The 15,065-nt window shown below is 50.3% G+C and overlaps 1 protein-coding gene across 4 annotated transcripts in view; it reads right to left on the reverse strand.

Moving 5' to 3' along the window:
• Window positions 1-932: 932 nt before the first annotated feature.
• The window catches only part of LIG3 (DNA ligase 3), a 30,850-nt gene continuing 16,717 nt past the window's right edge, over window positions 933-15,065 (reverse strand). Inside the window, exons 13-20 of one of the 4 annotated variants that reach the window (XM_075905007.1) lie at window positions 13,597-13,720; window positions 13,135-13,277; window positions 12,240-12,314; window positions 11,324-11,470; window positions 10,539-10,713; window positions 10,125-10,216; window positions 8,440-8,546; window positions 7,129-7,263 (exon numbers count right to left, since the gene is read on the reverse strand). In XM_075905007.1, the coding sequence (XP_075761122.1) occupies window positions 8,481-8,546; window positions 10,125-10,216; window positions 10,539-10,713; window positions 11,324-11,470; window positions 12,240-12,314; window positions 13,135-13,277; window positions 13,597-13,720 (822 nt within the window). In that variant the 3' untranslated portion in view covers window positions 7,129-7,263; window positions 8,440-8,480. Of the gene's footprint in view, window positions 7,264-8,439; window positions 8,547-9,151; window positions 9,290-10,124; window positions 10,217-10,243; window positions 10,442-10,538; window positions 10,714-11,323; window positions 11,471-12,239; window positions 12,315-13,134; window positions 13,278-13,596; window positions 13,721-15,065 lie in introns of those variants that run through there. The other 3 variants (XM_075905006.1, XM_075905008.1, XM_075905009.1) reach the window with 3 other exon arrangements.

A 15,065-nucleotide genomic window follows, 5' to 3' on the forward strand; every position in this document is an offset into this window, starting at 1 on the left:
GGGGGGAAGGAGGGCTGCGCTCTGGAGGGAGCCCAAACCCCAGGGCATTTTCATCTCCTAGTAGAGTGCCAGGGACTCCCCATGTGAGGACAATGGGAGGGGAGGTTCATCCACATCAAGTCAGTTAAAGACTTCCAAAGCATGCAGCTGTTCACATCACCTAGTGCTGGAGTCCCGGCCCCACACCTCACTCTGCAAAGGGAGTTTATTATTAGAAGCCTTATAATCACTCAGACTCCACCCCCAACACATAAGCTGAAATATTATTGGTATCCATGGACAAGAATCAACCTCACTATACAATGAGACAGTTCAAAGGGATTAAGAAAATTTGTTTCAACTCTCCAGCTCAACTGTCCAGAACAAGACAAGTACCAGACAACAAAATCCCACTAGCCTAGGACCTATTCCATGAGCACAGCCCTGTGCTTTCTCCTTCAGGGATGGACCAAACAGCCTCTGAAGCAGGGTGGATTAATTTAAATAGCTTTGATTTAAATCTCTAATTTTAATCATGATTTAAACTGACAAGCAGAAAACCTTGGGTTAAATGAGCAATTAATCATTTAAATTATACTTTTAAAATATCTTCCTAAAGGCTGCTTGAGTCTTATTTATTAGCAACCTTTAAAACATGTTGATTTACAACTAGATATAAGTTTTATAACTAAATACAAGTTTCTATTTACTAACCAGGAGAATACACTCAGTACAGCTACCAACTAAATAAATGCCTAAATAATTGTGTAATTTACATGGAATCAGATTCTTAATTTTTACATTTTTATTCTATTACAAAATGGTGTGTAATAGGAACACAGAGGTTTTACCCCCATTTATTATTTGCTAAGTGGTGGTTACTTCTTTTAACATACAACTTGCATCTACTTCTGTCAGCACGGAAATTCAATTTAAAATAAACCAAACCAGCATTTAATTTTTGTATGAAATAAAACTGCCTTAAATGTGAAGGACACAAAAAAGCATCCAAACACATTTTGCATCTAAAATTCATTTATTAAACAAAGGAAATATCCATAGTGAATTTAACAGATAAATTCTAGTCATGTTCAAGATGTCAGAACACTCTCATAACCAGTTTTTTACTGAGAAGAAGAAGAAAACAAGTTTTTCTGCTTCGTCAACTCTCGGTTTTGCAATGGTGAATGAACTAATCATTGAATTGAACTAGCTGAATAAACCAAAGTGATAAAAACATTCTCTCTTCACCTACAGAAGAAGCTGCTGCTGCAGTAAACACTGGTTCTGAGTACTTACACTAGTGAACTGATAGAATTTCTTTAAAAGTTGACAGGACACATTCTGTTTAATTTTTAAATATAATTCATACCTTATTTATGATAAATTTAGGCCGTAATTTAATTGTAAAGGTAGATTATTTAAAACAAAGCCTATTTAAATGGGATCACAATTCCAATTTTAATAAAGCTCTCCTGCCCAGACAGGAAGGGACTTGGGGACATGGGCACACCAGAGTTCCCCTTCCTCAGACAAAGGGGGAGGGAGAATCACCTGGAGCCCAGGCAGGGGTGAGGTTGTCAGGACACAGCACAAGGGGGCTGGGTTCCTGGGCACATGGCTGTGGGGGGGGCGGGGGGAGAAGGGTTCAGGGCCCCTAGAGTAGGGGGATTGTTTAGAGAGCCAGACAGGAGATGGGGATCCAGGAGGGTGGTGGTGGGGGGGAAAGAGCAGACGGGGTCCTAGCAGGGTTTCACTGAGTCAGGAGGTGGGGTGTGGGGCTGCTGGGCAGAGGCAGAGCAGAAGGAGATGGGGAAGGTAGCGGGGGGGGGGGGGGGGTTGTGGGACAGTGGGCAGAGGCACAGGTGGGGGGGACAGCTGGGCAAGGGGGGTTCACAGGCAGGGGAATTGCAGGGGAGAGAACACAGGCACAGGGCCAGCCGGCCATGGGAGGGTACACAGGTGGGGGGAGGTGGGAGAGGGCCAGGCAGGGAGGGAGGATATGGGGGGGGGCTGCACTCACTCGAAGGCGAAGAAGAGGCCGCCGGGCTCAGTGTCACCAGCAGCTGCGGCCACCCTGCCTCGGGGCTGCCTATGCTGAGCTCCCAGTGCCCGGGCCAGGGGATCATCTGAAAGCACAGGATGAACACTGACTGGCACAGGCTCCAAGCAGCTGGGTGCAGGGCTGCCCACCTGCTTGTCCTGTGGACCAGAATGCTGCCCATAACATGTGCTTCCTTTGCTGGTGCCTAGAGCAGGCCCTGAATCTCCCTGAGCATTTTACAGTTATTATGCTGGTCAGGAATAGAGCCTGGTTGTTATATTCATATTAGAGCAAGGAGTTACTATCTGTAAAAATTCTATGGAACAAATTGATTCATTATGATTTTACTTCGTTTCTAATGCTTTCACACACTGCCACTCCCCCAACAAGCACAACCTACTCTGTTTCCTGCTGTTACTGTGTCCCACTGATTAATCTCATTCCACCAAGGTTCTGCACTCTGTGTCATTATCCTCAGTCCAAAAGCACTTTCGTTCACCCATCTTATCTAGACTTCTAGCAGTTGTATAAAAGCATTTAAAAAAAACCTTGTCACCTTCCAGCCATCTACGATGGTTGTAGGAGACTTTCATTTGACTCTCAGATCTTTCCCATATTTTATCTTCCAGGCTCTCCTCCTTGCGAGGCCAGATGATCTTCATTAATAGATCCTCCTCTAAGGGATGTCTGTCTAATCCATGTGCTCCTCCACTCCATCACCTTTTCCCTTAGTTTAAAATTACAAAGGTTGTAGAGCACTTTAAGCACTAGAAATCTGATTCCATTTTCATTTAGGTAGAGCCCATTCTTGTATAGGCTCTCCCGGCCCTCAAAAATGTCCCCACTTCCTAATAAATCTAAGCCCCTCCTCCATAAACCATTGTCTCATCCACTCTGCTTTTCTGCTCACCCTATGGGTGGAACACAAAGGCTACGTCTACATTGGCATGATTGTGCGCAAATACTGTTTAACGCAAAAGTTCTTGCGATTTGCACAAGAGAGTGTCTACACCAGCATGTGCCTTTGCACAAGAGATGTGCTTTTGTGCAAGAGCATCCGTGCCAGTGTAGACGCTCTCTTGTGCAAGAAAGCTCTGATGGCCATTTTAACCATAGGGCTTTCTTGCATAAGAAGTTCATGTTGCTGGTCTACACTGGCCTCTTGCACAGGAACAGTTGTGCAAGAGGGCTTATTCCTGAGTGGGAGCATCATAATTCTTGCGCAAGAAGCCCTGATTTCACACATTAGAATGTCAGTGTTCTTGTGCAAGAACTCGGTGCCAGTGTAGACAGGCAGCAAGTTTTTTGTGCAATATCGTGCAAATGTAGACACAGCCAAAGTGTTTCAGAGAATGATACCATGGCGATCCTGAACCACAATCACTTACCTAGCTGCCTAAGTTTGGGCTCAGGGACTTCTCTACCCTTCCGTTATTGGTACTTGATGTACCATGACTACACAATTCTAACTAGAGCAGGGGTCTCAGACTTCTGGCCTGCAGGCCATCCCCAGCCAGAGTGATTGCACAATCCATCCTGGGCCCCCAAGTCCACTCTGAGCCCTGAGCCCCCCATGACACTGACCTCAAGGACACTGTTTCAAGGATCATCAGCTGGGCCTGGCTTGGTGCAGCAGCTGCAGTTCCACCCCCTCTTGTCAGCAGGAACCGCAGGGGATGCAGAGCACACTGGGCAAGTGCACTTGCTCTACTCCACTCTGTGTTCCCACACCTCCTGCTACCATGAGAAGCGGGGGAACAACTGCTGCCACTGCGCCTGGCCAGCCCCCCACTGAGGACAGGGGAGGAGAGGGTTATGCAAGGGAAGGGGAGGAGCTTGGGGGCCATAATGGAACCCCCAGCCTGGATTGCACAATTGCTCTGGCTGGGCATGGCCCACAGGCTGGGCGTGAGACACCCTGATCTAGTTGTCTTGAGATGCCACAACCCTTGCACCAGGCAGGCAAGTCCTTATATGGTAGTTCTGGGCATTGCAAACCCAGGTATCTGTGTTTCTAATGATCGTATCTCCTGCCACTACAGCCTGACCAGTCTCTCCCTAAGAACTAAAGTTCCCTTCCTCAGAGAGCTATCCTCAGTGTAAGGGGTACCCGACATCCTCTGGAAGGAGGGTCCCAACCACGGGATTGTTTCTCTCCTTTCAACAGGATGCTTCAGGGAACAGCCAAGTTAGTCTGTACAGGATAAACTTAAAAAACCCAATGAATAGGCTGGTAGCACTTTAAAGACTAACAAAGCATGTAGCTGGTCATCTGAAGCAGTGGGCTGTGCCCACAAAAGGTTCATACCACTATCTACATGTTTTGTCAGTCTTTAAAGTGCTACCAGACCATTTGTTTTTTTAAGTTCAATAGGATGGTCTCCTTCCCTGAGACTGTCTTTCCTCAACAGCACACAGGCTCTGACCAGAGGTGGGAAAATTCTACTGTGTCCTGAAAACGTCGTCTCTTCATACTGCCCTGCCTCCCTTAGCCACCTAGCTCTCCAAAGCCTGTACGTAGTCCCTGAAGGCCAGGAGCTTCTTGCTCAAAATGCATATGTACACCACTAACCCATGCATGCCACATAGGTGCAATCAACTGGCTAGGCTTCACGCTGTTTCTGGGCTTGGGCCGGCATTCTCTTTGGTCCTGGGGCTTGCTACTGTCATGCTGACCTTTGTATTTTTAAATCAGGGGGGTTTGCTTTTAAGAATGTTAAATGTATCTAACCTCTCTCACATTGCTCCTCTAAGTCCCTTGCAAAACCCATTAGCTGCTCTTGTGCACTAGCTCCTCTGGTCGCTTAGGAGGGGGCTTTCCAAAGCTCTAGTCTTCCTGCCTAGCCCTGTCCTTTGGTTAAGGGCTAAAGGGATTAGAGATTTAAGCCTCGTTAAGAAGCTCTCAGCCTTGCCTTGCAGACTGCTGGCCTCAATACACCATCCTCCAACCAAACCGGCTCAACAGATGGTCCTCCAAATAAACAGAGCACCCAGTACCTTTGTCAACCAGCACACTGCACACACTACAACTGACCACTTACCCCAACGGTCATCCTTTACCTGGAGAACTCCCTTGCAAAACTCCTGTTAGCGATAGGAGCAGCTATCACTCAACCTGACCCCACAGCTAATGGGGTGACTGTTATGAGCCAGCCTTGTCTATTACACCCCCAGGATTACCAGTGCTAATACAGCAAGGCTGTGTCTAGACTGGCAAGTTTTCCGCAAATCAGCTGCTTTTGCGGGAAAAGCTTGCCAGCCATCTACACTGGCCGTTTGACAATCTCATGTAAGATCGTCAGTGTTCTTGCGGAAATACTGTGCTGCTCCCATTTGGGCAAAAGCCCTCTTGTGCAAATCATTTGCGCAAGAGGGCCAGTGTAAACAGCCCAGTACTGTTTTCCGCAAAAAAGCCCCGATCGTGAAAATGGCGATCGGGGCGTTTTTGCGGAAAAGCGCGTCTAGTTTGGCCACGGACCCTTTTCCGCAAAAAGTGCTTTTGCAGAAAAGCATCCTGCCAATCTAGATGTGCTTTTCCAAAAATGCTTTTAACGGAAAAGTTTTCCGTTAAAAGCATTTTCGGAAAATCATGCCAGTGTAGATGTAGCCCAAGGTTCTAATAAAGCACTTGGACTCCCACATCCGTTATTTTTACTGTCCAAGTTATCGACTCCCCATTCAACAGCTAGCTATTCTCTGCAATCCTGCCACATGTGTGTCTTCCTACTGGGTAGAACCATGCAATAGGCTGCAGGATATTTAGAGGGAATAAAGCTATTTTAGGACATCCTGGAATTATTTTGGCAAAACTTGCAAACAACTCCATTTGTACCTTTCATTCTTTGCAATGGGAGAAGAAGCAGATTATATTTCCTCTACATGGCACTGACTCCTACTGGAATAGTCTGGTATTGAGAAAAGTGCCACACGAATGGGAAAAGATTGGAAACCATTCTGGATATGGAGGGTGATACTGGACTACAGATTAAGGGATGATGTGATCAGTCTAATAAGCACCTACCTGAGGAACAAACGTTTGATAAGGGGCTCTGATTTAGCAGATGAAAGACTCCTGTGCCTAGAAGTTGAGGTTAGACAAACTGAGATGGAGAGAGGCACAGAGGTTTAACTGTGAGCGTAATTAACCACTGGAACAACGTACCAAAGGCTGTGGTGGACTTTCTACTGCTGGCCATTTTAAAAAAGTGGATTTTTTCCTCTAAAAGATCCTTTGTAGTTGCAAACTGAGGAAAGTCCTAATCTTTCTGCTCGCTTCTGGCTTATCTATGAATTCCAGGAGACTATATTGATTTAGCTCTTCACTAACCTCAGACTCCAGCAACGTGGCTGTGACAAAAGAACAGCTTGGTAAAACAAGTCCTTAATGGAAGTTTATTTGTCTCAACCATGTGGGACTGCTGCCATATAGCTTTGAGTGTTAAAACAGGTTAGCCAGCAAGCACCTTAAAAACGGGAGAAAATACCAAGCAGTATAAATGGCAAAGAGTTTAGACTAGGTCTTTACCGGTCTGAATGATAGTAGTGCACCAAGTTCATACTGGTAATATGGCTAGAGAGTTACACACCCCGCCAGAGTCTGTCTTCTGTTAAGATACAGAACAGCCTGAGAGGAATCTGTGTCTTTTCTGGAAAGGAGCAGACATGCTCTAGTTCTTTTATTTATAAAAATACCCAAACTCTAAAACAAAAGAGAAGAAACAAGCACCTAGATTGAATGGATTGGTTCAAGTGATGGGACGAAAGAGAAATGGATTCCGATAGTGCCACCTTTTTGTGAGCTCTCTGAATTCATTCCAGCTGGCACAGATAAAAATTGAAGTGGCTGCTATGGATCCTTTGAGCCCTGCTTTGAGGACCTCTGGGCATGTCACAGAGATGTGGGTAGAAAAGCAAAGGATCTCAGCTTCTCTTCCCCTCACCTAGACTCTGCTGTTCCCTTAGGGAGTTCCTTCCTAGATGTTGGGCCAGGCAACGGTCTTGAGTTTTTAACAGGGGGCTACTAGCCTCCGTTTCCGGATACACTCCCAGATCCAATCAGGAGAGACACGCTTGGCTCCAGGGTTCTCCTCAACGTCCCCTATTATGTGTGTTGCTGAGGAAGTGTCAAACTCTTGCACAAGGTCTCCATCGTAGGCCACAAAGTACCGGCGGATTTTGCTGAAGTCCTCCACAGAGGGCGGCAAGTACAGCTTCACCCCTGTAAATATGTCCAGCAGCATCTGCAAATTGTGGAGAAAAATAAGCTGGTGAGGAGAAATGCGAGGGAAGAAGAGTTGAGCAGTCACGGTACTTTCCGAGATTAAGTGCTCTTTAGGCCTGGACTGTCTGCGTACAGCACCTGGCAAACGGGGCTGACGGTGGGCCTGGGGTGCCACTGACGACGCGGCTCATTGAATAAAAACTTTGGGAATGGGAAAAAAACCACAAACTTGGGAACAGACTATTTCCTGGAGGCTGGAAATGTTCCAAGTGGGCCACAAGAGGGGCTCAGCCAGCAGGAAGTTAACGGGGAGCAGGCTGAGGAAACAAGATGCCTCCCAAATGCAGACAGGGTGGGTAGCATGGGGCTTTACCTTCCAGCTGCCACTGGCCAGCGTGAAGCTGTAGCATGTGACAACTCTTCGGAGCCACCCAGCGGTGGATTAACAGATGGTGCTGCAGGTAGAGGCATGAGGCCAATAGACTCCCTCGAGCGGCCCCTGTCCAAGTGAGCCAACAGCTTCCCATGCCCCAACCTCAGCTCTTTGGAACTACGTGGCAGGGTCCAATCTCGAGTCCCTCAAGGACACAGTCCTGTGCCCTAATGCGATCAGAAGATGGGCTGCGAACCAAGCTCAGTTTGGAGGCTCTTACCTTTGTGAATCCCTCACTCTTTGGGGGTTTCAAATACTCCATCTGCCTGGGGTGCCTCCCACACGGATGCACTCGTGAGAGAGTCAGATGCTGAACCGAACTGTGCGCCCACAGCCAAGTACCTTGCCAAGAGCTAAATGGCCACTGTAATAGCACCGCTGCTTTCTCTAGCTGTCTGCTCTCGGGACCCAGAGCCCAAAACATGCCTGCTGCCGAGATGCCCCGTGCCTTTGGCAGCTGCTTCTCTGCTTGTGTAGTGCAGAACGGTAGCCCTGGGAGTTAGCACTTGCTATTCCCACTGAGAGTTTCAGCCTACACACACCCAGGGACTGCGCCCCCTGCACCATCTCCCCCCAGCACACAGAGCGAAGACGTGGCTTTACTGCTTCTCTCCAGGCAAAGGCACAAAGCGCGCTCCCCACTCAAATCTTCCACACACAGCTCAGCAGGGCCAGCCCGTCTGCTCCGGTAGCCCATCCACTTGCATTTGGAAGGCAGCCCAGTTTTCCAGCCCTTGTTCCGAAGCGGCTCCTTGTCCTCACCTGCAAGTTCCTGACCAGCTCTGCCTGCATCTCCTGCTGTCCTAGCTCCTCTGCCAGTCTGGCCAGGCACCGCATGGGTGGTTCTGCTTCCTTCTGCACCGTGCTCTCTGCAGGCAACAGCCCCCCAACTCATCCCTAATACGACCGCTCTCCTGCAGCCCCACCGTCCCAGGATTCCCAATGGCTAGGGCTGCAGATCTGACAATTCACAGAACTCCACCATCCTTTCAGGTGATCAGGCCCCGTGGCCCCGTCCTCCCACGAGCGACTCCCGGAAGCAGCAGTTCCACTGCTTAATGCAGAGCCCAGAATGGCTCAGAAGGGGATCCCCAGCAGAGATCAGGACAGGTATTTCGCCCCCGCTGCACCCTGCAGGGTTGCCCCACCAAACAGATGCAGTGACAGGGGCCATGTCTTCTAGCACAGCCCACTGCTGGGGTCAGGGCGGCAGAAGTCCCATGATCTCAGCCACTTAAAGAAGGGAAGGCCCAGCCTGTCCCATAGACTGAGGAGCTGCTTTTCCAGGTCCCTTGGCTGAGTTTCTCAGGCTGGCCTACAACCAGTCCCAGGGGCTACTACTGCCCAGGAGGACGGGCAGAGGTGGACTGAATGCCACTGACAGACACCAGGCTCACCACATCTACCCAAAGCCCCGTCCTCTCCTGCGAGCCCCCTGCAGTCTCTTGTGCCACACGAAACGCCAGTCAAAGCAGCAGGCTTTGCTGGTCTTTAATGACTAGCTGCTCTATAAGGGGGGCTGAGGAAGGCTTTCGCTCTTCTCCACGCTGGTCGGCTAGCGCCTTCCTGGGGGCACAGCGTGCCGGCCGGTTCTCCCTCCGCCAGGCCTGCTCTGCAACAAGACAGCCACTCTGAGCACCAGGCCTGCTGGGTTCTGCATGGGCCGGGGGAGCCAAAGGCCATGGAGCATATCACAGCACATTCCCATTCTCCCTTCCACACGGCAGCTCGCCCCCCTCCCCACCTTCCTGGCATCTCCAGACTGACGGGACCTTCTGCTATCCTGCCTGGACTGTGGGCCTTGCTGGAGATGATACGGTTCTGGCAGATCTTCCTCCCCCGGCTGCTCTAGCTCAGGTTCAGGCAGGAGCGTTAAACGGGCCCATCTCCACGTGCCAATCCGCAGATACTGCAGCACAGCAACCCTCAGCACGGCAACCCTCAGCACGGCAACCCTCCTTTCCCAGACACGCCAGGGAATCGGTCTCTGCCTGTCCCCACGGCACCTCCCATCCCACACAACCACACGAGAGGCAGCTCCGGAGCCTTGTTTCCCAAGGGCTCTGGGTGCCTCGGGTCCTGGGCTGGACGCAAGGTGGCAAAGCTGGAAGGAGTGGAGGACAGTGGTGCCCCTGCTTGGCAGTAGCATGCTCCAGGAGAGCCCTGGCCCTCTTCCCCAGTTCCTGGCTGGCTACTGCTGGCTGTGCGGGCCATGCTGGGAACAGCCACTTTCCTGCTCACCTGAGACTACTACGGCCACCCATGGCTCAGGGGAAGGTTACACCAGCCTATCACCACTGTGGCAGGCCCCTGAACAGCCTGGCTGTCCCCTACACAGCCTCTGCTTCAGATTAGATCTGGAACATTCTTCCACTGTCGCTGTCCCCACCTTGATTGCCCCGCAGCTCCCCAGCCTGTCTGATGCCATCTCCACTGCCTTTCCTCACCTTCTTCCTGCTGGCGTCCGGCTCCGCCGCTTTGCGTTTCTCCCCTCGCTTCTCTTCTGCCTTCTGGGGGCACCTCCCCACTGCTTTGCTGCCTGTCAACAGGAACGGCGGCAGTAGTGCCTTTGGCAGAGACTGGTGTGTTTGAAAGCAGATTTGGATGCATGATGGAGAGAACAGAGCTACATCGGCCTGGTTTCCTCCTCTCAATTCCAGGGAGCGTCAGAGCCATGGCCAATCGCTCTGCGCTGTGAATTCCAACAGCCAAACCACAGGCGCTCACAACTGTGCGACTGACATTAACCATTACGTACATGGTGCTGCAATACATCAGCATCTGCCATCAGCCAACCAAAGTTCGACCACCAAACGTAAATCCCCAGAGGCCTTTACACCCTGTGCATGGTGCAAACTTACCTTCTGGCGTTTTGGCTTTTGCAGGTGACTTGCTTGGGGGGGTCTTAGCAATTTTGTGGGGTGTAGAAGACCTTGAATTTCCCTCATTCTCTCCACTGCTGCTGGCTGTGGACCCCTCCTCCTCTGCCACGATGATGCTGAAGTCCGATTTCTCTTTGGAGAGCTGGTACAGCTCCTGTCTCGCGAGGAAACAGACACTGCCTGCTAGCCACCATGAAATTCCCCAGCAGCAGAGTGACAAATCGGGACACCTGCCCTCTGACACCCCTTCCTCACTCTGTCCACATCCCGAATTCCATCCCGGAAAGCCTAACAGCTGCTCCACTCTTGGAGAACGCAAAGAGCCATGGCTGAAGGCCAGCCAGCGACGGTCAGGCTGAGAACAGAGCTGACCAACAGCTGACTGGGAAAGGCAGCCCTGGAAGCCATTTCTACCCCTCAAGGAAGTGACACCTGCAAGCAAACATTCAGGCTGCATACAAGGCAGATTCTCATTCAGACCTTACCGTCAGCCTATGGCCACCTCTCCCCAGATGTCTCCCCATCCCTTATGGGGAACTGGCAGAATGTCGCAAGATTGGCAGAAGTCAGGGGCTGGAGGTTACCCCTTTCAGAAAAAGGGCTTCCCCCCTCAGACTGTACAAACTAATCCCAGCGGCAGTGCACAAATGCAGCCTGCCCCCAGCAAACGTCTTGTAGGCACCATGCAATTGTGATCTGCCTCTCGCTGTGCAAAGAGGTTTCCCTGTGGACTGACGCCCTTCTCGATATATTACAGGTCTCACCCGGAGCTGAGGCAGGTTGGTGGCCGTCTTCCAGTCTTTGTCATCTCGGATCCGGGTACAGCGCGGGAAGCGGATGGAGATCCCTTCTGCCGTGTGGGCTTCTGCTTTAGAGAACTCAGCACCTGTAATCTCCCACACTGGGGCTTTCTAGACAGAGAATGTTGGAGAGCCATCAGCAAGGAAGCCCTGTATTTCTCTTTGTAATTCTCATATCGACTAGCCTGCAGTTAGGGTATCAGAATCCTCCCGCCCCTTTCACAGCAAGAGACTGAGCTGAACCCGCACAAGTCAACCCTTGGATTGTTGCCATGAGACCTTCTACCAAACACCAAGAGGCAGCTGTAAGTAGTAGCCTCGTGGGGTTTTCAATATGGCCAGAAGTATCAGACAGTGTGTACATGTGTGTCAACCGTCAGGATAAATGCCAGATACAGGGCACACATGCTCCTGCGAAATTATGGAGCAACAATAGCAACTTTGACGCGAAGGCTGCAACTGAATTTCAACCAGCCCTTGGACTCAGCGAAGCTCCTTTCTGCCTGACATTTCAGGCAAGGGCCCTAGCGAGCATGGACTTGTTAGGAAGAGTGAGGTTGCTTGGATCAGGCGTTTGAGAAACAGGATTTCTGCAGAAATCAAACGAGTCCTTTACAGGTTTCTGTCAATCCAGCTCTTGGCAGCAGCTCGAGTTGGAAACCTCAATTAACAAAACATTAAATCCTAGATGAGGTTTGATGCACCAGAATATTTCCCCAAGAAAGGCTCCAAATGCAACATTTAGAAGAAGGGTTTCCCCTAGGTGCCCCACTGTGGAAGCTCCTTCGCAATGTAGAAAACCTTTACGAAGGGATCAGCCTCATGCAACCCTGGAAACTGATCTGTCAGGGGAAACTGATCTGTCAGGGGAAGCACTTGCCTTTGGGTCTGGAACAATGAAGTCTGGATAATAGATCTTGTTAATTTTCAGCCAGCCTGGAATTTTACTGGGGTCCTGGAAGACCAAGAGAACAGCTAAAATGCCAAAGAGGTGATTCAACATGCCTGGTAAATAGGAAACTGCTTGGCAGTGGTAATGTGCTGAAGGACGCTAGCCTGATGGATTAGCGGCAGGTCACTGCATCGCTACCGCTAAGGAAGCAAGGCCCCCCCCCCCCCCTCCCCGGACAGCAGCACCCCTGGTAGACTCTAGAGACTTGGCTTCCCTCTGCACGTTCATCCCGCATGTGAAAAATCAAGTGGTTTAGCTCCAACACTTCAATCTGCAGAGAGGTGCCAGGCTAAACCAATTCTCAACCTTCTAAAATGCCAGACAAATGCACCAAGCCCCCTATTTGCAAGCTTGGCATTTAACACGCAGCACCCTGCCTGCTTTTCAGCGCTGACAACCGCTGGAGATGCAGGCATCAAAACAACTGAGTTTGAAAACTGACTCAGCATGTGTGATGCCAGGCTCCCATCTAGTGGGTAGTCGGGTTAATCGCAGCAAATCCAACTCTGCCAGCTGCTGCTTCTCATCAGAATGTCTGGGGCGGATGGGAAGGGAATGGACAGCGGCCTCCCAGGATGTGCTTGGATTCAGTGCGTGGAAAGCGGCACGCCCAGCTCAGTGCTGCCTGAGGACAGGCCCAGTCATTCCCAATGGCGTTTTAGCCAGCTCCTCCATCAGGAGCCAGTTCAATCCAGGCAAAGCATTTCCACTCTCTGGCTAGCCCCCTGCTCTACTCAAGCCCTGGGGAGGGGCGGGCTATCCCGAGCCCTTTCCTGAACCCCCTTCCCCTCCCCTAACTAGGCACATGCCAGAGCCCCCTCACCTTGCTGATCTTCACCATGTCCAGCTCCTTCTGCAGACGAGCCAGAGTGGCATCATCGTGCCCACCAGCGCACTTAGTCACCGTGCACCACTTCTGGCTCGTGGGATCAAAGCAGCCCATGAGGAAGATGGACATCATCCCACCTGGAACAGGGGAAGGGGCTTCAGTCACCCATCGGAGGAGCCAGCCAGCTGAGCACCGGCTCCCAGTCTGGGATCGGTGGGACTTCAAGCTTGTGATGGGATTCCAGCTCGGTAACCCCCAACCAACTAAAACTGAGCAACCTGTCCAGCAACCAGGTGCCTCTAGTCCACAGTGGAGCTGGGCTGCTCCTGGTATTATGGAAGTGGCAGGCAATAGCTGATACAGGTAAGAGCATAAGTGCCTGGTACCAACGAGCCAGAGATTTTTCTCCCAGCTAAAGGAGAGGTTATAGCCTCACATTCATTCCAGGAAACACACCTTTACTGCCTTGTCCATAGAAAGCCCCCAGAACCACCAGGTCTGCCGTGTCAGCCATGGCACCTTCATTCAGATAATCCTTTTTCACCTTTAGCCAGTGACGTTTTCCAGGCTCATAGATACTCTGCACCAAACAAGCAAGAACTCTGAATCAGAAAAGAATGCGTTTGGATTTCTGCAAGGAACCAAAGTGGCCCAAGACTTCTATTTGAAAGACAGCTCTATTACGGTGTGACCAGGCCCAGAGATCTCCCTGACAGTGGGTCTCAATCTTTTTGATACCAAGGATCACTTAAACACTCCAGTTCAAAGGAAAGGGTTAGACTAAGGCCTGGCGTACGCTAGGGACGTTAGTTTAACTGATTAACCAATAAGCTGATGCGTAGCGGTTAATGGTATCTATTAAACTCAGCTGGCTCCCGGGGAGGTGGTTTCGCTGCAGGCTCTGCAGCATAAAGCTAAGCTGCAACTCCCTGGCCTGCAGCAAGCGTAACCGTGTAACCGCTACGATTTTTTAGCAGCTACACGGTTACCGTATTAAACTATTTTTAACTGACCTAGTCCACACTTGGCGCTTAGGTCGAACTTAACCGCATTAGGCTGATTTTTCTAAACAATGATTTTCTAAACCCCTTGCTGATGAACAGGTCCCATGCTTACCCTGCTGCGGTGTCTGCTACTCTGCTTTGGTGCATGGAAAAAAGGGTGTAAAAAGATTGTTTGCTGTTGCTTTCAAGCAGGCAGGAGGTAGGAGATGAGTGCATCGTGGGACACTGATGACATGTACCCAGAACCACTCTCTGCAATGTTTTGGTCCCATCGGGTACTGAGGCATAACCCAGAATGCAAAGGGGCGGCAGGAACTATGGGATAGCTATCCACAGTTCATCGCTGTCAAAGTCGATTGTATCCACTAGGAATGTGACTGGGTAATTGGTTACCCCAGTAAGCATCACCCTAATCAGTACCCGCTGGGGAGGCCGAACTGGAGCAGCCCCCCACTGAGATCCTATGCTTAATCAGTTAACCAGTTAAACCTAGCATTTAACCGGTTAACTGATTAACTGAGATTTTACATCCGTAGTATCCACCCCACTGGGGATGCACTGCTTCAATCTCTTGTGCGTAGTGAGGTCATGCATCTTTGACTTTACAAAACTGGGTGCTTAAAAAAAATAAAAAAAATTGACCGGACTAAATTCAACCTTATCTTGTAGTGTAGGTCAGTGGTGTGCAACCAAGGGGGTTGCGGATGTCTTCCCGGGGGGTTGCAGTGCATAAATCTGGCTGGCCAGGGGCTGGGCCTGGCAGTTGGCAGCCCCCGCGGTGCCTAGATCTGATCACAGAGCAAAAAAGGTTGTGCACCACTGGTATAGACCAGGCCTTAGATTTCCACTGTTCATGAAAACAGCACCTACCAAAATCCAGCAGGCTAATCAATGAAAATGCTACATGTTACTTGTCCACAG

This window comes from Pelodiscus sinensis, chromosome 21, assembly GCF_049634645.1.
Source record: "Pelodiscus sinensis isolate JC-2024 chromosome 21, ASM4963464v1, whole genome shotgun sequence".
In the NCBI taxonomy this organism is placed as follows: domain Eukaryota; kingdom Metazoa; phylum Chordata; order Testudines; family Trionychidae; genus Pelodiscus; species Pelodiscus sinensis.